At 40.3% G+C, this 26,702-nt stretch overlaps 1 protein-coding gene across 4 annotated transcripts in view; it reads right to left on the bottom strand.

Moving 5' to 3' along the window:
* MAST4 (microtubule associated serine/threonine kinase family member 4) overlaps window positions 1-26,702 on the bottom strand; it is a 276,825-nt gene that overhangs the window by 160,165 nt on the left and 89,958 nt on the right. The window contains exon 4 of one of the 4 annotated variants that reach the window (XM_027882167.1): window positions 9,649-9,723. The exons of 2 other annotated variants lie outside the window; for them this stretch is intronic. In XM_027882167.1, the coding sequence (XP_027737968.1) occupies window positions 9,649-9,723 (75 nt within the window). Of the gene's footprint in view, window positions 1-9,648; window positions 9,724-26,303; window positions 26,365-26,702 lie in introns of those variants that run through there. One more of the 4 variants, XM_027882221.1, reaches the window with a different exon arrangement.

Below are 26,702 nucleotides of genomic sequence, written 5' to 3'. Positions count from 1 at the left end.
CTTCTATTTATACACGTGCCAGACTCTCTAACCTTTGGCAAACATAACATTCTAGCAGTCAATTGGCCATCAAATCAACCTTCTGTCAGCTGTTGCCAGAGAGGAGTGCTAGAGAATACTCCTTCACCCTCTGCACTCCACTGCTTACTGGACGATTTCATTTTTATATGAGCAGATCTTGTGATGAACAAGTTACACTAATATCCTACTCCTGCCACACACACTTCTATTTGTGTTGTGTGACTGTGAAAAGCAGTAAAATTCTAAGAACATGGGTTTAAAACATACTTAAGAATAAAATCTGATCCATCTAGCCTTTTATTGTCAATAGCCATAAGTAAACAATTATTTTTAAGAAACTTCTCATCTGTTTAAGACCTTCAGTCTAGGTTTAGCAGGTGTTTAGCAATGGAGACATGGTTCTCAACAGCAAACTGTTTCATTACAAGTCATGATTCACTGAGGTGAACAGAAGAAAACAGTTCTAGAAAAAATTATCAGCTTAAAAAGTACAACACATGACCTCTGTAAATTCAGAAATTACTTCAGGAGCAACAAAATCTGGGATTCTTTTAGAAAACTTCTGCAGAAATTACTCCATGTAAGTTGAGGAAAGATTACTTTCCTCTGAAATTAATTGATAAGGTACACCCCAATATGTGCAAAAGCAAACAAACCCTATCTCTGCTGAAATGTCCTCTCTCTTCACAACCAGTCTGGAGTTTATTTAATTCATTCTATCAGTGTTTTTTTCCAAGCTAATAAAATTCTAAGTAATCTTTGTAATTGTTACAGCTGCTCCTAATTTATACCAGCAGTCTAACTAGAATACAGCTTTATTCTTCCTATGCATTGAAACACAAAAAAAGTTTGAAAATAGTCTGAATGCTTTCTTTTATAAATCCTTCTCAATCTCCGTGCTTCCATATCAAGTTGATTTTTATTCAGCTGTTAACTTTTACAGCTTTATACGTGCACATTTTATTTTGTCTTTCAGATCATTACTCCTGGAGCACTCTCTTCAACTCTGTCTTACCTGTTACCCACTAAGAAGTTCCAGCAAACAAATTACCCAGAAACCCTTTAAATTATGCTTCTGTTTCAAGGCTACACCAACAAATATAAAGCTATCTAGAGACTATATCTGTATTGTTTTTATGTATATCTGAGAACAAACCCTGCTCTCTGGGTTAGGCAGACTAGTTAGAATCCACAATGTCTCAGCATATTTTACCCCCTGTGTTCTTTTAACAGAGTGATTACATTAGTGGACAAGGGAAGGATTACAGATATCCTTTATCTGCATTCCAATAAGGCCTTCGATGCAGTTCCCCACAACATCCTTCTCTCTAAATTGGAGAGAGATGCGTTCAGTGGGTGGACTGTTAGGTGGATAAGGAATTGGTTGGACAGTCACAACCAGAGGGTAGGTGGTCAGCAGCTCAGAGTCAGGATGGACAGTGACAAGTGGTGTCCCTCAACGGTCCTTAATGGGACCAGTGTTATTTAATATCTTCATTAATGACAACAGACAAAGGGATCAAGTGCACCCTCAGCAAGTTTGCCGATAACACCAAGCTGAGTGGTGCAGCTGACACACCTGAAGGATGGGATGCCATCTAGAGGAAAATGGACAGGCTCAAGAAGGCGGCACATGGGAAAACTCATGAGGTTTAGCAAGACCAAGTGCAAGATGCTGCACCTGGGTCAGAGTTGTCCTGGTATCAATCCAGGCTGGGGGATGAACAGATGGAGAGCAGCCCTGCTGAGAAGGACTCGGAGGTGCTGGTGGAGGAGAGGCTGGACATGACCCAGCAATGTGCACTCACAGCCCAGAAACCCAATTGTATCCTGGGCTGCATCAAAAGCAGTGTGGGCAGCAGGTCAAGGGAGGGGATTCTGCCTCTCTACTTTGCTCTCCTTAGACCTCCACCTGGAATGCTGCCTCCAGTTCTGGGGTCCTTTAGGACAGGAAAGACACTGACTTGTGAAGCAAGTCCATAGAAGGTCACTAACATGCTTAGAGTGATGAAGCAGTTCTCCTGTGAGAAAAGGCTTGGGATTTTTCAGCCTGGAGATTGGAAGACTTCAGGGTGCCTTAATTGCAGCCATCCAGTACCTGAAGGGAGTCCACACGAAACATCGAGAGAGCTCTTTACAAGGATGTGTAGTAAGAGGACAAAGGGTAATGGCTTCAAACAGAAAGAAGGCAGATTAAAATTGGGCATTAGGTAAAAATTCTTTCTTGTGAGGTTGGTGAGGCACTGGAACAGCTTGCCCAGAAAAGCTGTGGATGCCACATCTTTTGAAGTGTTCAAGGCCTGGTTGGATGGGGCTCTGAGCAATCTGGTGTAATAGAAAGCAGTCTCTGTCTGTGGCAGAGGGATTGGAATTAGATGATCCAATCTAAATCATTCTACCGTTCTGTAATTGTTTGAAGCCTAGGTTTCCCTGCCTTGCATCAGATCAAACACGAGCTCATAGCTGGCCAAGTTCACAGCACCCTATTTTTACAACTCTACTGTCTTTTTCCACGACAGGCCAAGATCGTCTCCCCTCAAGAAACATTTGTCTCCGCTAAGTCAACATAGCATGTTCTTTGCTGTATAGGTCATCCAAATCACTGAGTCAGAAATGCAATTCATCCAGGTCCAGGAGGAGCAGAAAGAGTGCTGAGACACAAGTCAATCCCTGTAGTCAGCTGACCATAGGTCAGGGATCTTCCAGGCAAGTTGTACCTCAGTGTCCTCTGAATCACTCAGCACAGCTGCTGCTTCCATAAGACATACTGCCTTGCTTCCAAGTCTCCCAAATACAATTGTTCTCCTATAACCATGAGGTTAGCAAGCAGATGCAGGAAATCCAGGACTAGACATGCAGAACAAAACACCTGTACAAGCCCAGCAGGATGCTCTCATAGGTACAAAACCAATATTCTGTTACAAGTTTGTGATGGTCTTCCCCGAGCCTTAAATAGTATCCCTGACATGGGCAACAGTCCCTGCAAGCTGTGCAGCCAAAGCTTCCATTACATCCTGCCACCTGGGCAAACAGCTGCTGCACAGGAAGGCAAAAGGAGTAAAAGGGATCCTACCAGTCTTTACAGTGCCAAGATACAACATACCATTTCAAAATAACAAGTTTATTTGGTTTGGCATTTTTGTTTAATTTTTTTTTTTTTGGGGGGGGGAGAGGGAGTTCATGTTTCTGTGTATGTGCTTTGGTTTTTTTAAACTAGGAAGAGCTGAATCAACAAGCTTAAAGAAAGGTATGTGAGCTTTGTTGATCACAATTTGCCACCTTCAGTCTAACAGTAGCAGGCAAAGTAGCTCTTGTTTTAGGATGACAACACCACCATGAGACTGGTAGCTTCTGTGCACCTCTACCACGGGGACCAACTGGTAGCTCTTCCTGAGGCAATCAACAAATGTGACAAAACAAGTAACTGGACAAGTTCTGCCAGTCTTGCCTTTCTACTGCTTCCTCCTCTGGAATTATCCGCACAGCTGACTCCCACTCTGTCTTCCTAGTTTTGATCAGGAGAGATCCAAGAATGAATGATCAATGACATGCATGCCCCAGTGGTGGAGGGGGCTGCCAAAATGGCACTTGCAGCACTTGCCTGTCTGCAGAGGTAAACGGAGTATTTAGATTAAGCCTTTGGTAGGACTGGGAGACAGGCTGCAGTGCTGTTGCTTTTTGAGATGACAGGATCCAACTTTCTCACACCTCTATAAGAGAAAGGGCCTTTCCTCATCAGCTGCTTTGCAAATGGATTCCTTCAAGCAGAGTGCTGGTTAGGTTTTTACAGCAACTTCTGGTAAGGGAGGCTATGCTACTCAACAGGACAGATGGACTTTGATGACACTCTACTGTCTTGCAGTAGTCTGAAGTTGACTCACAGAAAATAGCAGTTCATCAAGGGCAAGCAGGAATACAAGGGAAAGACATAGTTTGTCTGTGGTAAAGACACCAGGCTCTGTGGTAAGAGCACTTCCATACTCTTCTTTAAATAGTAATGTGAATGGTAAACACTGAGAATCTCACATTGCCTCAAGTACCTCTTAGAACACAGAGGAGCCTCTGAAGAACAGTGTATCACCCCTGCTTGTTACACAGCACAGCGTGCCACACTTCACCCCAGCCAAATCTGCTCAGGGCTACTCCTCCCACCAGCACACAAATAGCTGTAGGATCTGCTGCAGGGACAGATTTGTCTTCATTCCTTCTCTTGAGTAGTCTCAGTCCATGTAGTAGTCCAGTACAATAGTCCTGAGGAAAGGTGTTGAACACAGCCTTCTCACTGCTCTCATGTCTACCTCCTGTCTGTTCCATGCATAGCAGCAAACTATGTCACCTTGTCCCATAATCACTAGCCAACTTCTCTACTCCAAAACATCCTACTTAAGGGCAGATATTGAGCTGCCAATGCAAATTCCAGATCCTACATGCCATCAGCTGGGCCAATCTGAGTGGACCACCACCACAGGTTAACATCGCCTTTCCCAGATCTGAGACCTAGAGAGGTACAAGACACAAGTTGCAACAGGGGAGGTTTAGATTGAGTTTTAGGAAAAATTCCCTCACTGAAAGGACGGCCAGGCACTGGAGAAAGAGAAGTGTAGGTGTGTCACTTGCGGACATGGCCTAGTGGTGAACATGGTTAACATGGGTTAACAGCTGGACTTGATGACCTCTGAGGTCTTTTCCAACCTGAACAATTCTATGATTCTATGAGCCCAAAGTACATAATCCAAACACAAAAGAAGGGAGGGCTTTATCTATTTAGCAAGGGCAAAAGGACTCTAGCATATAAGTTGGTGGGGCTGATCAGGAGGGCTTTAAACTAGGTTTAAAGGGGCAAGGGGTTGAAACCAGCCTCTCCAGAGAAGAGCCTAAGGGAGGAAAGTCAGGGTTAGGAGTGATATCAGCAGCCCAGCTGAAGTGCATGTACATCAATGCACACAGCATGGGCAACAAACAGGAGGAGCTGGAAGCCATCGTGTAGCAGGAAAGCTGTGATGTGGTCGCCATCACAGAAATGTGGTGGGATGACTCACATGACTGGAGAGCTGCCATGGATGGCTACAAGCTCTTCAGAAGGGACACGCAAGGCAGGAGAGGTGAAGGGGTGGCTCTGTATGTTAGAGTGTCTCTCCACCCTCCAGAACTTGGAGTCAATAACAATAAGGCTGAGTGCCTGTGGATCAAAATCAGGGGGAAGGCCAACAAGGCTGATATCCTGATGGGAGTCTGTTACAGATCACCCAATCAGGATGCTGAGGGTAATGAATTTTTCTACAAGCAGCTGGCAGATGTCTCAAAATCTCCAGTCCTTGTTCTTGTGGGTGACTTTAACCTGCCAGATATCTGCTGGGAACTCCACACAGCAGAGTGTATAGAGGACAGTTTCCTGCTCCAGTTCGTAAATTAATCTACCAAGGATGGGGCCTGACTAGACCTTCTGTGGTGGTCAGAGGTCGTCTGGGACACAGTCACCATGAAATAATAGAGTTTTCAATACTCAGGGATGCAAACAGGGCCATCAACAAAACCTCTACACTGGACTTCCACAGGGCAGATTTCAGCCTACTCAGAAGACTGGATCAGAGGGTACCCTGGGAAACAGCCCTTGAAAACAGAGGGGTCCAGGAGGGATGGACATGCTTCAAGAAGCAAGTCTTGAACGCATAAGAGCAGGTTGTCCCAGTGTGCCCAAAGGCAAGCTGGCAGGGAAGATGGCCAGCCTGGCTGAACAAGCAGATTTTAAAGGAAATTAGGGGAAAAAGGAGAGGTTACCGATTATGGAAGAAAGGGATGGCTATTCATGAAGAGTTTAGGTACAGAGTTAGGTCATGTAGAAAGAAAATCAGAGAGACGAAGGCACAATTTGAACTTCATCTTGCCACTTGTGTTAGGGATAACAAGAAGTGCTTCTACAAATACATCAGCAGCAAAAGGAGGGGCAAGGAAAACCTCCATTCTCTGTTGGACATGGGAGGAACATAGTCACCAAAGATGAGGATGAGGTTGAGGTATTTAACACTTTCTTTGCCTCAGTTTTCAACAGTAAGACAGCTTGCTTTCAGGACAACTGGCCTCCAGACTGGCAGATAGAGACAGAAAGCCAAATAGCCCCCCTGTAATCCAGGAAGCAACAGTGATCTGCTGAGCCACTTGGATCCTCACAAATCTATGGGATCAGATGGGATCCACCCAAGGGTGATGAGGGAGCTGGCGGAAGAGCTCACCAAGCCGCACTCCATTATTTACCAAAAGTCCTGGCTCTCTGGGGAGGTCCCAGATGATTGGAAGTTGGTGAATGTCACACCCATCCACAAAAAGGGCCAGAAGGAGGACCCAGGAAACTACAGGCTGTCAGCCTGACCTCAGTGCCTGGCAAGGTTATGGAGCAGATCACCCTAAGTGCAATCACACAGCAGCTACAGGATGGACAAGGGATCAGACCCAACCAGCACAGGTTTAGGAAGGGCAGGTCCTGTCTGACCAACCTGATCTTCTCTTATGATCAGGTGACCTGCCTAGTGGATGAGGGGAAGGCTGTGGATGCATCTATCTGGACTTCAGCAAAGCCTTTGACACCGTCTCCCACAGCATTCTCCAGGAAAAGCTGGCAGCCCATGGCTTGGACAGGGGCACTCTGTGCTGGGTCAGGAACTGGCTGGAGGGCCGGGCCCAGAGAGTGCTGGTGAACGGAGCTGCATCCAGCTGGCGGCCGGTCACTGGTGGTGTCCCCCAGGGATCAGTGCTGGGCCCAGTCCTGTTTAACATCTTTATCGATGATTTAGATGAGGGGATTGAGTCCACCATTAGCAAATTTGCAGATGACACCAAGTTGGGGGAGAGTGTTGATCACCTGGAAGGCAGGAGGGCTCTGCAGAGGGACCTGGACAGACCAGAGAGATGGTCTGATTCCAACGGGATGAGCTTCAACAAGGTCAAGTGCCAGGTCCTGCACTTTGGCCACAACAACCCCCTGCAGCGCTACAGGCTGGGCACAGAGTGGCTGGAGAGCAGCCAGGTAGAAAAGGGACCTGGGAGTTTGGATTGACAGGAAGCTGAACATGAGCCAGCAGTGTGCCCAGGTGGCCAAGAAGGCCAATGGCATCCTGGCCTGGATCAGGAACAGTGTGGCCAGCAGGACGAGGGAAGTAATTCTCCCCCTGTACTCGGGGCTGGTGAGGCCACACCTGGAGTGCTGTGTCCAGTTCTGGGCCCCTCAGTTCAGGAAGGATATTGAGAGGCTGGAGCAGGTCCAGAGAAGAGCAACGAGGCTGGTGAAGGGACTTGAGCACAAGTCCTGTGAGGAGAGGTTGAGGGAGCTGGGGTTGTTTAGCCTGGAGGAGGTTCAGAGGAGGTGGTGGATTCACTGCTCCTGGAGGTTTTTAAGATGAGACTGGATGTGGCACTTAGTGCCATGGTCTAGTAACCACGGCAGTGTTGGATCAAGGGTTGGACTTGATGATCTCGGATGTCTTTTCCAACCTGACTGATTATATGATTCTATGAAAGGCATGCAGGAAGGAGCAGGAAACACACAGAAATTAATACCTCAAGTTACCTCAATCAGACCAGGCACATACAATCCTTTCAGCTGTAGTAGTTGCTTCCAGGAACATAGCAAGGGTGGTGGGTGAGAAAAAAAGGTATATGTATCTAGGACATAAAGTATGGTACCTGTTCTTCACTAAGAAATGTGTACCAGACAAGAGAGAAGGGATGAGTGTCAGCATAGATGGGTAAAGGTGCCTGTTAGTTTTATAGGCTTGCCACGATGAAGTACCATCCATTCAGTGAAATGCTATCCAAGAAGAGGACTCAGAAGACTATGGTGGGGTTTTCACCATTCTCTTGCCTGGACAATGAGGGAGAAAATTATGTGTGTGACCTGAGGACCACTGAACTTACACTTTTTCTTTTCCGTCCCACACTGCTGGCAGTGAAACAGTGCTGGTTTTTTGCCTTCTTTCTCTTCCTTTCCCTTCTCTATTCAGACACATTTTAATCTCAACAAAACACTCAATCACATCTATGTTCCTACGACATGCTCAGGAGTCTTTCCTTAGCAGATGGTCATTCAGAAGCTGCTGCCAATTATTGTAGGGGGAGAGGTGGAGTATGATGTGGTCTGTGGTAACTTCTGGATGCTGGGCTGGTATCCAGCAGTGCTGAGCTGTTAACTGACTTGCTCCCAGTGCATCAGGATGTTCCCCCAAGCAGCATAGACACTTACTAAAGGACAGTGGCTTAGGATCCTGGAAACACCAATCCAGACCCCTTCTGATCCTTCTGTCCCAAAAAACCCAGAAGTGCAAATAACTGAGAAGGTTGGTCTGTAGCTACCAGATCGAGATTTTGACACTACACCTACCTTGGACATGGTGTATCCAGAGGCACAGTAGGGCACTGGGGCATGGTGAAAAACTTCAGAAAAACTAGGTAAGAAGAGGGAGCAAAAGCAAGCAGAGTCATGTCCATAGAACTGCACTTCAGTATGCATTTTTCCTTTGGCTCTACGCGCTGAGGGAACTACTCAGAGTGATTCTAATGTACGTTAATGCACAGAGAAAGTGCCTTATCAAGAGAACAGGCATATAGATAGATAGATAGATAGAGATAGTTATAGTTAAATATAGACAGATATTTGACTTACAATTGCTTCTGCAATCCCCAAAATGCCCTTCCCCAGATCCCCAAAAGATCTTAGTGTTGATAAGTTGAAAGGAACAGGAAACAACATAACTAAAACCTAATGAGTCAACGCATTTAACAGCAGAAAGAATCAGTCTGGCAAGTGCCTGGAGTCCTAATTCAGAATGTAAGACACAACATAAAATGAGGGCTCTCCTCTCAAGACCAGCTACTACTGATCTACTTCATCCTGCATCAATAGTTACATGTAAATACTGCAATCAATTCTGCAAGTGTCTCCAAGAAAGTCGAGAATTGGATTTCTGGGAGGTAGTAACAATGGATACGGAGTTTCATTCTTGCTGGACTCACAAAAAGTAGCAAAAAATAAATACAGTTCAACGTTGACCTCTAAAAGACACATTATAGGACATTTTAAAAGTTCCATAATAACATCACTTTCAGGGAACTTATCAAGCTTTCTGAGTACATCTCTAAAAAGGTGGAACAGTGTTATGAATAACCAAGTACTATTTTATCTGTTAATATCATCTTTTGATTCTACTTTTTTACTCTGAAACTCTGTATTGTTTCATATTGCTTGATAATGAGTGTTTAGTTATTTTCCATATCCTTGCCAATTTTTTTCAATAACAGCTTTTTGTTTAAGAATGAGACAAATGAATTGCACATGTATTTAGGAAAAGACATCACGCAAAGTAATAAAATCAAAATGGAACATTTCATACAGTTCCTATTTCACTTTGCAAACACAAAAGAAATCTCATCACAACTTTTTAAAGCTAAAAAACAACAGCTGCACTTGAGTATGAATTAATTCAGTGCTGAAGTTCACCCTTAGAGCCATTGATTGTATCATTTGCAGATGAGTAAAAGTAACTACACCAAGCACATTGAAGAGCTGCTCTTTAGCAACAAATCCTCTGCTGACACAGCATCCCGTTTTAGACACAGTCCTTCAATAAAGGCACTCACTTTTGTAGCTGACGGTTCCACTAGTCTCTGACGATGACGTGCTGAGCTGAAATGACTCTTCTGAGGCGTCCCTTCCTGACAGTGAATGGAGAAAGAAGAGAAAGAAGAACAGAAAAAAGGGGGGAAATGGATCGTGGAGGGGATGGAATGGAGGATGTTGGAGAAGGGAGAGGGAGAGTATTTAACTGAACTGTACTTTCACTAACTTTGAAAAAGATTTATTAGTTCAATTTCAGTAATACTACTGTACAAATATCAGAAAGAAAATGAAGCTTTTGCAAGTAGCAGCCTCGTGAGGCTTTTATATACATATTATTCATATGCATTTTATGACAGTCTCCTATAAATTCACACGAACAAATGCCTTTCAGATACACACATTAAACATTCATTTCAGTCTTCCCAAGTATAAACATTTTCTATATCAGCTTAAGAAGTTACACTCAAGAAGACCCAACCGAGTAGCCATGCCATCCAGCTGAATTCACACCCTAACAAAAATGCAGAATCTCCTCTAACAACATATGACTTTTTAGATTCACATTCTTCATCCAGACCTTCAACGGGTCAACCACCTCATGTCTTAAGAGTCTTTTACCTAGAGATTAATGCCCTTGCCCAAGAAAACTTGAGAAATAGCAGGCTCACATGGATAAAAGATTAGCATTTTCTCTCAGCAAAATCTGAAAGAGCATTCAACTGAAAAAACTGAAATATGATAGTCTTCATTATATGTGCAAAACTATTTAGGATAACACCTCATTGCAGACAATCTTGAAACTACCCAGGTTTGCTGGAGTTGCAAAGGGAGGACAGCCTCCTAGGCTTTGAACAATGCAGCACTTGACTGTCTCTTCTTGCTCTTTCTTGTGGTTCTATCTCACTGATTTAAATAAATTATGTACACATATTCAAACTGCTTAAGTACCAAAAATACTCAGAACTATAAACAAATATAAAGTTTCAATAAAAATATATTTTGAATAACTGTACCATATAATCTGAAAACTTACAAACTAAAAGCTTAGTAAATTTAACTCCTTTTCCTACAATGAAAGGAAAGAATATTACAGATATTTATTTCTTTCACTGGTGTTTCCTGCCCCTCAGGCTTCAGCAGACCAGATTATTGCAGTTTTGTTTTTCTTTCATATTCATTTTCCCCTCTACTTCTTGGTATTCTTCAGACATCATAAAGCCATACTGGAAGAGGCACTACTCTAACACATCTAACAAATATCATGAATTAAGGTTTTAGGGCAAACAGCTTTTCAGGAAAGCAATTCAATTTATTCCTTATTTCTCGACAGCCTAAATAAATACTTTCAATTAAACAGCCTTGCAATGTTTTAATCACCTGAAACAACAGCGCTTGCTCTGCTTGTTTTCAAAGATAAGAAAATTTCAAAGTTATTTTTCATGACAAATTCTATCAAATCTGGTACCTGAATTTTCAGGAGATAATTTAAGTTGCCCCAAAGGGGGCTGAAGATTAAGCAACCATTCCATTATTTATAGAAACTCTAGACCAACCACAAGAATTAGCATGCCCATTAACTTTACAAACATTATAGAAGTACCAGAACACAAGAAAGAAGGATCATAGAAAGTCTTGGGTGGAAGAGAGAATACATGTAATAACTAATATTAAAAATATGTCAGACCAAAGAACAAAACACACCAGAAAATAAACCACCAAAATTGTTACATTAGTGCCATAAAATCAAAGTACTTCAACGATAAACAAGACTACTTCTGCACAAAACTGCCTTCTGCTTGAAATTAATGACAACATTCTCCACTAGCACAGACACCCAAAAATCAAGGTAGTGCAGGAAGCAATTTTAAAACACAAAGTTGTTTGAGTAATTTTACTAACCAGGTAAAACTGGGGTAAATCTTGGGTTTGCTTTTAACTGTCTTTTTGGTTGAGAGGTTTGGGATTTTTTACCTAGTTTTAAAATACAATGCTGGTTTTGGTCAAAGAGCCTGAATTAACCTGAATAGTTTCCCTTCTTGGCTTTGTGCTCTCTTCACAACTTTTTAAGGATGTACAGAGAAAAGTAAAGTTTTATGAAACGTGAACACTGTTCACTCAGGAAGAAAAAAAGGTTTTTTTACAATGCTGTTCATATCCCACACAACACAACAAAAGATTTTTCCAGGATATGAGATACTGGTTGAAAATTCTCTCCCTGTTGAATACCAGGAGATAGAAGACCTACTTTTAGTTTCTTCCCCAAGATACTTTAAATACTCTGTCTCAGTCTCTTCACAAACTTTCCAATTTGGACAGCCTCTCATCACTGTAGCAAAGTATGAACTCTACAGTCTGCTATTTCAGGTATGTGTCTGAAGGGGAGAAGATATGAGTAAAGAGCCTGCTCCAAATCACAGGAGGTACAGGATGAAAATTCATGAAACTCTTTCTTTATCACTTTCAAAACCAATACACAATTCTTCTAGGAGTCTTCTCTGAAAAATAAGTCACAATATTTTACAAATGTAAGACAGACTTGCTCCTAATTCTGCAAAGGTATCCACAGGGTTCTTTAAAAAAAAAGTAAAATTCTACTCAACTTGGTAAGCATTTCTCAAGATATCAAGACTGATTTTAAAAACTAGTTTTTATAAAAGTAGGTTTTACACCTCCTTAACAAAAAGGCTTCCACTCTCAGCATGACACCATGCAGACAGAGCCAGTTCTGTAACCCAGAAATATCTGGTGGAAGTAATCAAAGATTACAGACACCTTGGGAAGACTTATAATTCGCCAAATCCAATGCAGTAGGAGTAGAGCAAACCAATCCTAATTATTAGAACCAGCATTACAGAAAAATTAGTTAACAACACTTGTATACGCACTTGGTTACAATTACAGAGGACTTTTCTGCTGATGGTTATGTCTTTAAATAATAATCCATTAAAACACTGATGTAATTGACTAAAATTAGCAGTAAGCACTAGGGCTAAGTGATTTTATCACCTCTCCTTTTGGGAGATACTCTTGAAACCTTTAATGATATCTTCTTAAATTTCTCAATGCCCTTCCCATTATAATCTAGCATAAACTTTAATACAGTCAAAAACGGATGGGTGAAAAGGCTAGTCTTGGAGGAGAAAGTATGCTTCTATTCAATTACCAAACCACTTTCTATCACAGTTTGGAAACAATGGTAGGGTCAGTTTAATCTCACCATTATAGCTAGCAAGAGTGCTAATCTCCACATGCCCTACCTTGTCTTGTATTAAGGTTATTAACCCATCCTTTCCTGTCTCCCATCCAGAATGTGGAGAAGTTGAGAGCTGAGGTAAGCACAGTTTACACATCAAAAAATTCCAGTACAGCACGGATACCATTTCAGAAGCATAAATGTTTTTATAAATGTGATTATTCCTATGACAAGGAAAGTCTTCAGACTATTAGGTGTTTACATGGGCTGTGCATTCAGTAATACCAGCCATGCTGATACATCAGAACAATATTCCAAATCAGAGCGTATCAACAGTTCATTTTATTAGCACAAAATAATCAGATGGGTAGACTTGATGCAGTACTGTCCAAGTAGGGATTAAAGTTTATCATTAGCACATGTGAAGAGAGCTACCTTGAAGGCTCAATTGATCAAGAGACTTAAAAAAGCTGTTAGGACAGTGCATACAAAAAATGCCTCAAAGCTGAATTTAGAGCATAGAATAAACATGAGTAAAGTTCTTTCACTATGTAAAAGTTAGATATAGAGCATCTGAAGCAGGCAGAGACATTAGACTGTATGCACAGAGATTCTTCATTGCACCATAACATCCTGCCCCTAGTATTACATTTCAGCTGATAAAAACAGAAACCTTCTGCCAATATCAGCTGACATACTGCTCCATGCAGGATTGTCTAAAAAGGGCAGACAAACCACAGAAAAAAAAAAAGGCAGGTCAGGGTCAGTGTCACAGAGATACAGCCATTTTTCAGTTCAAAAGCATAAAAATAAAATAAATTTCAAAAAAATCTACACACTGAAAAGACTATGCACTCAGAGTAACTGCAGTTATTACCAGCAAAGCACATACCATTGAAGAGTGAATGTCCTTTACAGAGGAACAGGTCAGTTGCAATTATAAGTTGACATAATAAAACTGCATCAACAAGGACAGCTGAAGGAAAACCAGAATGATCCTAAATAATTCTCATTTATGGTAAGGTATTTTAAGCTAGATGGCACACAGAAAATTGGCAAGGGAGAGAACAAGTCAGAGACTTATTTCATTTAACAGGTGAGTAATTCAAGAAACCTCCTTGTGGAAAACAGACTTCTTTAAAGGAAAGGGGGAAAAACCATGCAAAACCAAACACACACACCACCAAAAAAAAAAACCACCAAACAACAACAACAACCAAAAAACCCACACAACAACAACAACGACAAAAACAAAACAAAACAAAAAACACACACACAGACAGGGGTAACAAGTATTGCACATATTACGTAGTTCATTTATGAAGATACAGAAGCCTGAAAGCAGTTGAGAGGAGAAAATATGGTTTTGGCTGCAGAGGCTGGTAGCTATTTCAGCAACATGCAGGCTTTAATACTGATACTAAAAGTAGTTTCCATAAAGAGCAACTACCATTAACTGCATAGCTGTTCTCCTGAAAATGGCAGTATCCAGATTCAAGCAACTGAAAATAGCAAGTGACACAAGCATGTGGTCTTATGCGAAGAGATTTCTACTTCAAAATTGAAGTAGCCACAAACCTCTTGGGTTTTTTCGCTGCCCTTTTTATTAGCTGCCATACTAGGATCAGAAACAAGTGGCAGTAATTCCATACAGAGGAGTTAAATTCATCAACAAACACAACAGCTGATCCAAGACAGTTTTACAAGTATTCAGTAGAATAATATGAAGAAAAATAAATTCACAGCAACAAGCTGGACAAATCCTAATGCCAACAAGTCTATATTGAAGAACACCTGCTCAGATACCCTTGAATCATGATCTTGAAGCGTGCTTTCTCCTCCAAGACTAGCCCTGAGCTATTTCCTCATTATAGATCTCCACCCAAGACTCAAGTCCCTGCCAAATCCTTCAGTGTCCTACACTCCAGCCTGAGCATCTTGGCATTTGAGTGCAGCTAAAATTGAAGCAAAGCTTACAGCCAAGGCCTGCTGTCATGGCTAAGATCATATCTGAAGTGGTTTTTTCTTTACACATGGTGACTTACCTCTTGTTCTACAGTCTCATGCTAGATGCAGCTATTCTATTCAATTACCAAACCACTACACTGCATATTTTTAAACGCTCCAAAGATTGCTGTTTTTCCTTGTAATAAAAAGTTAAAAGTCCTTCACAACATTACATTTCCACTCTGTTATCATTCATCTGCTTAGGAGAGCTACGTAAATACAGCTGTGAGAGCACAGTAAAATATCATGAAAAAGAAAGTAAGAAAATCAGAAACAAAAATCTTGGTTTAGAATGTGATGTGTTTGGTCTGATTTTTCTCTCTATTGCCTCACAGGGGCCATGACAATCAAAGAACATCATTGAACTTCTGATAGCTCAGAAGTTTTACAATGTAGTAAAGAAAGCAGTAAATATTGTAGGATAGATAAAAAAACAAGTCATTTCACATTACAAAATACTTCAATTCATTGCAACACTAATTCACCATATTATCCAGTTATGGTTTTATTAATTGTATGGCATCATTCAGAAAGTCAGCATACTACATCAGCATTAGCATTTCTTCATACACACAGCTTCCAGCCATTGGTTACCCGTTGAACAGATCTGTGAAAGTTATCAAGGACATCTCTATCAGATTCCTGTTTGGTAAAAACTACTGGTGATTAGGGTCTGTCCAGGTATTACAGTCATTTCATACTTAGCATACTTAGTTCTTGAACTGTATCAGAAGATAAAAGTTTGACATCTCTTTTTTATTCTATACCGTTCTGTCTGTTCAGAGGTTATGAGTTCATGGTAAAAAGACACAATTAGTAAATTCTAGATCAACAGTAGCCTTGCAGTCTCTAAGAAACAAATTTCAAAGACTTAGAGAAACAAAAGGTAAACTAGTTTCAAGTTTTCAGTATTCCAGTTGCAGATTGGTTAATCAGCTTTTAATTATCAAGAAAAAGCAAATAAGACTATTGTCTTTATAGGCACTGCGAGCCTTCTTCTCATAAAGCTTAATTAAACTCATTAAAAGAATTTGATACTTCATAAGCAGGAAGGGGTAGCTGAGATGTGCAGAGAGGGATGGAGATTTCATACATTCTATTCCCACAAAAATTCACAGAACTAGATAGCAAAACAGACTCTGTTTATATGATACAATACTGAAAACTCACCAACACTTATGTGATATACAGTGTGGAAAAATTCAGGTACTCAAGGTGACGTGCAAAGAAAGCAACAGATCGATGACAAAACTGAGAGTATCAATTTAGGCAGAGATGGACTTGAGAAGATACTCAGAATTTTGAAACTTACCTGACAATATGGTATAAGACAAAAACATATACAAACCTCTGCACTGGCCTGAGAGGTAACAAACAACATAGTATATTCTCTCATCATAGTCTCCATGACTCTAAAGTATTCTGAATTCAAATTACTTATTTTTGTAAAACAGACCAGCAGACAGTAGGCAATTTGGGACACCAAGTGTGGAGATAGGACCAAATTACAAATTCTAACACACAGTTCTTCCCTCTCAGCTTTAGATTCAATAAAATATAAAATATTTTGGGGTTTACTATTGAGGGAGGGGTAGGTTGGATTGGCTTGGTTTTTAACTAGTGAGATGTTTATTTCATGCTGATCACAAGTGACCAAATTTAGAACTTCAGTGCAATATACAAGCTGATCAGGAAAACTTTTTCTGCTGAAAGCCATCTCACAGCAGAGCCAAAGCATAGTAAGCAAGGAAGATTTCTACCTAGTTATGGAATTGGAAAAAAAAAAAAAAAAAGGTAGTGAGTTCTCAGTTACCTGACAGAGTATGTCACATTATGGTATATCTGACAATCTTTACAGCTAGGGTAAGAAACCAAGTCAATAAAAAGCGATGTGCATGTGTAGTTTCAAATTTGAAGACTAAGAAAATAAACTCCCTCACACAAACTCAAACGGAAAACTACCTCCCAAAGAGACCACAAGCCAAAGGTCAGGACTGCATCTTGAACCAATTAAGCTGTTCAGCAACAGAAAGTACTGGCAAAGGAAAAATTCATCTAAAGTAACTTCCTGTATCCTATTCTTGCAGCACAGCTATAGATGTTAAATTCTGTGTAACAAAAACGCGTAACTAACAGGTATCCTCAAAGTGCTTGGCAGTCTAACACATTAGTGTGCCAGATATTCTCCCATTAGCACTGCTAGTTACAGCACTACCCTCTTCTCCCTAAACACATCCTGCTGTACACAGACAACCATTATAGCATTTGAACAAAGAACACGGGGCCATTTTCAAGGAGAAAAGGGCAAGAACTAATATCTGACAGCATTCTCATGGATTACTGCATTTCCTCAGTGGTGCTGGAGAGAAGACACATGAAAAATAGGTGCTTTAAATATGAACTTTTTTCTAGAAAAGTTCCTTTGCAGAAACTCACCCGTTTAAAAGTAACTGGATCTTCTCCCTGCATCTCAGAGCCTGAAGACAGGAAAACATATTTTAGATACCTATAAGCCTGATCACCATTACTGGATTCAGCATCAGAAGAGCTTAGTATTGATTTGTCAGATATACTCCACATCAGAAAGAAATTATACTGAAATAATTGACAGTATCTTTAGGTTGAAACAGGTAATCAAAGAGCACAAACTACCATGTTGTGCAGGTGTGCTAAAAAAACTAAGTGGAATGTTCCATTCTTACTGTTAAAACAAAGGAAGGAGCATAAGGTGCTACAGAAACCATTAAAAGACATCAGCCCTAAACACACACAAATAAATACATAGGAACTGAAGAAAATAAAATGGATGCACAAAAAAGGTGGTTGTTCTGTCATTATTCAAATCTGTTCTTCCACAGTCTTGTCATAGATGCTTAAAAATATGCAAGCCCTCACCTGAAATCTCAGTTTGAGAAGAATAGCATTTTGCGGTGATCCTAAGAAAATAAGAAAACCAAAAGACAAACAGAAGAAAAACAAAGTTGGCATTACTGGTAGGATAAATTGCATGCAACTTCAACCAAATTCCAAAGACTCATGAAAAAAATCTCTGCTGAAATATGAGGATCTATGCAGGGTCCCAGGAGCATAGACAAGAAAGACAAGTATTATTTGAGAAATGAAACTGAACCAACTTAACAGTCAATCAGGATGCTGCACCGATTTAGCAGGCACTGGTCTCTTCAAAAGATAAGGGAGAAATACAATGAGGTCTTTGCAGCCACCTCAGACAAACAAATTTGTTAAGAGTTAAATCTCTTATCACAACTGCAAACACAAGCAATTGCAGTAACAGTCCATACTCAGTGATAAACATGATATGCTTTGCATTAGATCTTCTCTGTTGCCAATCAACACAAGAAAATTGTAGATTTTGGCCACCCTGTCCTAAAAACAATTTTGAACAGTTGCTTAATGACAAGAGCAAATCTTCACAGCAAAAGTGACAACATACGAAAACACTATTCAGCTTCATGCTTGAATGTTAAAATCTGCTATTTATCATTGACAGACAGTCACAGAAACAGCCTATAATACAGCTACTTCTTCACTACTTCGCTTACACCAAATAAACTCTGATAATCCTTTATGTTAAAAGACAAACACACTACTGTGTCTTGAAGAACTGAAAGAGAAAACAGGATATAACTAATAAAGACTCAAGAGTATATAGTTCTTATCCTGGTCATAAACATTTGCTCTTAATTTTTCATTTATACTACTCTTTCCTTTCTTGCAGTTTTCTACCTTTACTAAAATTTCAAAAAAATTGAAGTAATTGAAAAATAGAAAGCTGTGTTCACAAGGGGCACTGGAGTCTTAAAATCAATTCTCCACTCATAACCTGAATTTTCCAGCTGTGCTCATGAGTTTTGTATTCAGAAAACATAAGAGTTAAGGGAATATTTTCAGGTTCTTCTGCACAGAAATTCTGAACGCTAAATTCCCTAATGTATCTGCAGAACTTGTGTACAACTAGACTTTTTTAGAGCAACTGAAATTATACCATTCTAGTGGCATAATTTAAAGCAAAGGGGTAAAATACATTAAACTTTTCATATCAAAAAACTCCACACAGAAGTTAATGCAAGCTCAGACTATACATTTTTTAGCACATCTCCCTTGCTTTTCACATAGAAAGAGACAGTTGCATTGTAGAACCAAAGAAGAATATCCCTTAGTTGAAAAACATCTTCAGCTATCTTTTCTCTATTTGATATAGCATCATTTATCTGTAGAGAACACCAAGAATATTCAGATATACAAAACACATGCAAAAAATATGCACACTTTAATTTCTAGCTTTCCAGGGCTAAAATAATATCAGAAGAATTATAATGTGACTTTTATCTCCACCAAACATATCAACGCACTTCAGTCCATTGTACAAGGCAGATACTTTAAACAACTACGAGATTCCAGACATCCAAAAGTGAAATTCAGAAAATACACACTGTCTGGTAAGAGGAACTACCAGTTACTGGTAATGCCACAACCCCATCTTTTAACTAAGTAGCATCTATTAGTTTGATTAGACTGTAAGTTTGATTACTCAAGCATCTCCCTGAAAGTTGATCATTTGAAATTTTCTCTTTTACAGCACCTACACAAGGATAAAAATTTTGCTCTAGTGCTTCTAAACTGGATCTCCTATTTCTGATAGTAAGACATAAAAAAAAAAATCTATCTTTTAATACTCTGCAATGTAAATGTTCCCTTGCTTTGACATAGTGTCTTAGTTGGGGAGGATACCCAGATGTCATAGAAGTGTTATTTAATATCCCTGTGAAACTAAGCCAAAAATATATACAAAACAAAGGAATTTCAAAAAGGACAAAGTACTCCAAACATAACATGCTCTGTAAAAACTTGGAGTTTTGCATCTAAAGTCTCTGAAGAGCTTGTTTTTTCAGACACCGAGTGCAATTATCCTATTTATCTCTAATCCCAATTTTTGCATGCTACTGAGGAGCACTAAACTTCAGACATAAAAATCAAGAGGGACATGAATGAGGAGGCACAGGGATTCAAAAGGAACACAAGAGTAGAAACTGAGACAAAGTAATTGAATAAGATTATAGAAGACATGAACTGTTGACAGGAAACAATGTTGTTCTTATTTACATTGGATGAGGCATGGATCCTATAGAGAATAGAGTTGCAGATGCTAATGCTACATGGAAAGGGGAAAAAGTGAAGAAAACAATATCAAAATAAACTCTGAAACCGAAGTATTGAGTGTTCTGCTTTGTGATCATTTTTATCATAAATCATATTTTTATCAAAATCATAATTTATGGGTTTTTATGTAATATTAATGCTCAGCTGGATAAATGGTACTGTTATAAGGAAAAAAAGGGTAGTGTTTCAATCTAATAGGAAAGGAATTAGTAGCATCTCAAAGCCTGTGGGTAATTCTGATAAAACTGCTAACTTACAAAATGGAAAACTTCATACTTTTAAAACAAATGGAGTGTATCAGCTGGTGAAAACAAATCTCAAATCATTATGTTGAACATGACAGATGAAGCAGCATGACAATCAAAACTGTATCAAACTCAAAAGAAGCTTCTTACAAAATTTCTAAAACAAAACATGGAAAACTACTAGTTTCATTAGTTGTGACAAAGTGAATAAAACTATTTGTCAAACCAAGGGCACCCCACGGAACTGAAAAAAAACCCAACCCTGTTTCAAGAAGAAGTTACTGTCCTTCATGCAGCTATTATTCCTACTGTTACAAACAAAACAGACAAAGAAAAAAAAACCACACAAACAAAAAAGCCCCCCAAACAAGCAGATTAGGGAGATAAGCCAAGTGACTCAGGATCAGGAGCTAAGGAGTGCATAGAGACAAGTGAATAGAGAACACCAAAGCTGCTTTTTAAAACCCTTAGAACACAACCAAGATCAGTTCAAATCACTACAGGTTCCACCATTGAGCTCATGAAAGGATTTCACATGAAGAAACATTAAGTTTATGGTTTGCCTTCGAAACCTAATGTAAAACAGTCACTCAGCTTTGTGACATACTGCAGACTTCATCAAGAAATGTTGTTACAATTATCAGAAGGCATTAGTAAGAAGTGCACTATGAGCTACGGACACCAAATTTGGTCTCATGCCAAATACTTTAGCTCTGAATGCAGTATGGGGCACTTTTTTCTCTTCTTTTTCACTTTTCAGAAAAGCTTTCATAGCTCAAATAATAGCAAAGTATGTCTGACAGAAAGCATTTTAGAGGACCTGACAAGCATGTAACAATGCAGGAATGACTGGAAAATAAAGTGAATAAACTGATCAAGAGATTGTATAGTCTATTAGGCCTGCACAAGTGACAGCTAAGGAGAAGAGGAAAACTGTTCTCTACATCAGTGTCTCTTCTCTCAGAAGGCTGGTCCTTTGCTTTCTGAAGGCAGCTATCGCCGCTTATTAAGTACTTAAGCAAAGAAAATATGTATTCTAACTTGCACATCTCCCTCCCTTACAAAAAAAAAGACAGATTTAAAAAGCCCTGTTTCCTACAACAGTGCGTAGAATGACTTAAAAACAAAGATGGTTCTATCTGGAAGGAGGGAAAAAAATTATCAAGACTATACAAAATTTTGGCCTTTTTTTTTTTTTTTTTTTACATTTTATATCTATGTATGTTGCTCATGCAGAAAACTCATAAAATGAAAGAGCAAGTGTTAAAATTTAAGTAGTTCTGAGCTCTAGTTTGCAAATCTGGCCCCTGTTAGACAGGACTGGACAAAACTACTAAGCAGAGGATGAATGTAGTGTGCAGATACATAGCTACTCACATACAGCACCAGAAGACATATACGCTGTCTTCTCAACTGATTAATCTAAACCTACTGGAAACTGCACACTGCAACTTTTTTTTTATTTTTTTTTTTTTAAATCTCTCTCTGGTTCAACGCCCTCCACAGACTTTCTCTTACAGACATTTTCCCACATGCTCACCAAAAGGCAGACACATGTATTAGACCTGATTTATAACTACACAACTCCTCTTTCATACTGTAAAACCATTTTCACCAATACAGGGACATCAGCAGAGAATACAGATCAGGTCCCTCTTGCCTAGGAGAACACTCATATACACAGCATTCATATCAGTGAAAATTATTAAGAACCTTTCCAGAATCTCATCTGTAAAGCTGACTTTTCCACCTTTTTTCTCCAGTTTGCAACAGAAGGCAAAGTCCAATTAATATTGTACAACTTTTATCACATTCCAAAGCATGAACTGCATCCACAAAAGAGCTAGTTACAGTCTCCCAATTTCCTTTTCTCTCCTATAGTGTTGTTTCCCAGATCACCCTTCTACTTCACACATCAATTTTCAATATTTCAAAAGAATTATTTTCATTAAACTTTCTATACCAAAAAAAACTCACCTGTTTAGGAGCTGCAAATAAGGCCACTTTCCCTTGGAAATTATGTCTTTTCTTTCTGATTTCTCAGGATGCATTTTTAGGTGAATCAATAAGCAAGGACTTGGAAAAATCTGTAAGGTTTTCATTTTTGCAAAGGTCTTTCTGTACCAAAAAGGACCCTTTCTGTACCAAATTTCAAAATATCTGTCCACAAAAGATAACTGTTTGGCTGTACTGGAGGCAGAAGAAAGGAACTGTCAAGGTCACGTAATGATCGTGCCCCTTGCCATCTTTTCTAGAAACATATGGAATTGGTATAAATTGATTTCCTCAATTCTGTAAAAACAGCAACACTCACACCACATTTTCATTTACATCGCCTACTTCAATTTCTACAGAAATAAGTCAGAATTGTGTGACTATTTTTACCTCACACCCTATCCCTCTCAAATGCATGTATTAGATTTTCCATTAGAATTTTCCATGTTGGTTATAATCATATCTCTGCAAACAACACAGCGCAGTCACTCTGAATTGAAAGAAGCCTTAAATTGCCTACTACAGTTTTTCAGGGGAAAAAAGTGTGTAAATACTTAAGAGACAAGAAAAGAAATCAGCACAGCATTTTCTTTGACACTTGGCAAGGTTGCATGTATAGCTAATTTCTCTGCTGTTGGTCAATTTCTCTGCAAGTCTAATTAAAATAGCTTATGTAATTCATCAAAGATTTACAAACACTGTTTACCATCCACTTAGAGGTGAACTGAAATTAGCAAAAGGAAAAGTAAAGGCTCAAAGCATCTGTCTCACAAAGTGAAATCTTAATCAGTGCTGGAGGCATGACTGAAGCTGGCTGCATCTGGCAATAAGGTTTCTCCCACACTCCCACATCCTTCTTAAGAGATTCAAGGAAGTATGTGCTACCTTTGCCCACCATTGTGTGGGTTCAGAGTCCTTGATTTAAAGCAACATAAAGAACACTGCGTGGCTGAACAACTAGACAAATTCACGGAAGAGAGACCAAACACAGGCTGTTGGCAGAATGCAATCAAGAAGTGTAATTAAGAATACGCAACAGGTAGTTTTTTTAAACTTATTTTCAAGAGACAACTATTTCAACCTATATTAAATTACATTTACGAATTTTAGAAGTTTAAAGAAATGGTCAATTTTATCCTGATGTTCCCTATCAAAATAAAATATTCTTTGCAATTAAAGCTTCAGAATTTCCTCACTAAAAAGAGCACACAGAGAGATTCAGAAGAGATTCAGAAGTTTTTATTCTTCTATGAATACAACCAACCTAAGTAACTGGACACTAGAAACAGGTTGTAGTAAGTTGTTAACTAGATGTATGTATTCAGGATGCAACAAAATTAAGACAGTTTCTCTCAGAAGCCTGAGCACCAGAAAAACCTTTTACATATCAACCCAACAAAAGATTTATCCACATCTACATATTTACTGAAGGCTTAAATCCTGAGATTCAATTCAAGCCACTTCCTGGCTTTTTTTAAACACAGCATGATGGTACATGGCATTAAACACAACTACATCAGGTTCCCATCTAAAAGGAAATGGCTTGTGTGTCCTGTAAATCAAGCTTTGAACAAACTGTGTACAAAAACGAAAAAACCCTGCACTTACACCAATTCAGCTTTTAATTTAAATATGTGCTATTTCTTGTTATATGATTGGTTTAATTTAAATGCAACTTCACCTGAGAAAGCACACAACTTTGAGCAGATTTACCTGCTTTTAACATTTCTACTTCTAACCAAGAGAACTGACAAAATCATATGAAGTTATTTGACCTTATATTGAAGATGACAGCTATTTCAGAACAATCTTAACTCAGATCTTGTCCTTTTATTTCCCTCATTGTTTTGGTGTGTTTTTTTATTTTTTTTGGGGGGGGGGGGGAGATGGGAGTTTGTTTGGGTTTGGAGTTTTTTGTGTTGTTTGGTTGGGGGACTTGTTGGTTTTGTTAGGGTGGGGATTTTTGTTTTGTTTTTCTTTTTTTTGTTAAATCCCTTTCAGAATATACTCACCTGTCTTTAAAAGAGAGTATCAATAACATATGAAAAAGAAGAAGGGACAGTTCCCACAGAAAACAATGGCAGGAGAATTATTTAGAGGGTTTTTGAAATGGTAAAAACATATACTACCACTGTAAAATAGCCAAGTCACTACTTCGGCATGTACTATAAAATCAAAAGGTCAGCAAGGCAGACAACTCAGAGACTTAATATTTACTAACTAAACTTAAACAGCAGTAACACTCCTTGTCACATGTCAAATCATCTGCTTTCCAGCTCACAAAGTCTCTGGGCTAGTTGCATGGACAACAGATGAAGATAAAAACAGAGCAACAGAAAAACATAAGGGGAGCGAGAAGACAATAAAAGACAGATTCAGTTTAAAGGTCTAATGAACATAACTTGAGTATAAGTAGGATTTTTCCCCCTCTCATCTTTCTCTAGATGATAGTATGTCAACTTGAAAACTTCTGACCATTAGCTTATTTTCTCCACTCTAAGACCAGATTCTAATGACAGCCATGAGGTACACATCTTCAAAAACAATTTATTACTGCATACACTGCAAGTCTGAATTGGCCTTTCTGGTACAGGGATTATTCACTGTGTAGCTTTTAATACTCTTAAGCGACCATAAGCAAGTCTGTGAAATAGTCTGGTATTCATTCAAAATTACCTTGTTAAAGTTACAGAAAATAAGATGTAAATAACATATGCAGAACTTGATGCACTTCTTTCACATGAAGGTTTAAGTTTTCCCTTAATCAGACCATGCTGCTGTTCAATTCTTGTCAAAAGGTAGAAATCCAGTTTACACTACTGAATGCATTACAGCAGGTTTAGCAAGAGGAAATCCAGTTTAACTGTGAAGATCTACCTCTTGAAACTTTTATATCCTCTCCTTTAAAAGTTGTCATCCAGAGTCTCAACATGCAGCAGAGATCCTCCTTCCCACTTTACAATCACTTAATAGAAAAATATTTATGAATTAAGGAATTGAATAATGCACCAAAATCTTTTTATGAAAGTTATTCATTTTCCATAGGCCAATGTTATCATACAAAAAGTTAAAGAAAAGTTAATGGATTCTTAAAAGACTAAGAGGCCCAAGAGAGTTCCAGGACTTATGTATGTTCCGTAACAACATGGGCTACAGGCTCCGACTTGCCTTCATCTGTCTAACAGAAACTGTCACACGGGAGCAGCACCAAGTTGAAAGCACTGATCAGAAAGAGTATCTTCCCAAAAAGCTCAAAACTGAGCAAGTTTAGTGCGTCTTAAACATTTTAAGGGGTTTTATATCACTTAAGAATAACGATCCCAAATGCAAGGAGGCTTTCCTCTTCACCCTCCTCCCATTGAAATTGCGGATGTTGAGGAAAACAAAAGAAAGGAAGTACATTCATCGCTGAAATCGACTTGAGCAAAGGGCTTTCTGAACAATGGGCAGTAATGATGTAGTTTGAGGTGGTGCTCCATTTTGATGAAAGACTAAAAAAGTATCTGCACCCTGCATGCGATGGTGATCACATGCTCTATATTAATACACTCCAAAAAAAAATTAATTTTTGAGCGCTTAAAGCATTATCCTGAGAGAGTATACGTCTCGAGTCTAGGGTTCAAACAACATACGGTACCAACACTGTGTCATAACCTACACTCCATTTGAGATACTGCATTTTCTGCAGTTTGGGAATGCTAGCAGAAAAGTCATCCCAGAGCCTCCAGGGTCACAAAGTGCGCCGCATTCGGAGTGTCAGGTGTCGGACAAACTTTCTCCCCCCAGCAAGCCCGCCTGCCGCCCTGTTCCGGAGCGCGGCCGGCGGAAAGAACCGCGCCGCCGCCGCCGCTCCTGCTCCTGCCCCTGCCCCGCCGGTTCACGGAAAGGGCCCGGGTGGACGCTGGGCGAGCCCCCCGCGGGCAGCCCCGCCCGCACACAGGTGTCCCCCCGCGCCGAGCCCGCCGGCACCGCGCCCGCCTGCAGATGCGCAGGTCAACTTCCAAACTGCGGACGGGCGGGGGCCGCCAGCCGCGGCGCCGCCCCCTGGCCCTACCTGCAGCCCCCGGCGCCGCAGGATGCCCGGCTCGTCCATGCCGCCGGCCCGGCGCTCCCGCCGTGCGGCGCCGCCCGGGCTCGCCGGACCGCCCGGACCCCGCTCCGCATCCCCGCACTGCCGAGCGCTGACATCACGGCCGCGCCGATTGGCGCCGCCGCCACACGTGACCGGCAACTTCGGGGTCCGGACCGCGCGCCGGCACCGCCCGCGCCACACGGGGCCGCGACCGCCCCGCGCGCGGGCCCCGCTCGTCCGCCCTCAACTCGGGCGGGCAAGGGGTGAGCGACAAGTTTGCGTTTGCTCACAGAATGGAACTGCGGTAGAGTGTTATAATAGCACCGCCTAAGAAACCGCGCCCCACGGGATTGCCGTGTGAGGCTGCGGGGAACACAGCGA

The sequence above is a fragment of the Empidonax traillii genome, unplaced genomic scaffold, assembly GCF_003031625.1.
Source record: "Empidonax traillii isolate 1590-97213 ecotype Southwest subspecies unplaced genomic scaffold, ASM303162v1 scaffold8:size5222938, whole genome shotgun sequence".
Classification (NCBI taxonomy): Eukaryota; Metazoa; Chordata; class Aves; order Passeriformes; family Tyrannidae; genus Empidonax; species Empidonax traillii.
This window is presented reverse-complemented; position numbering and strand designations above follow the sequence as displayed.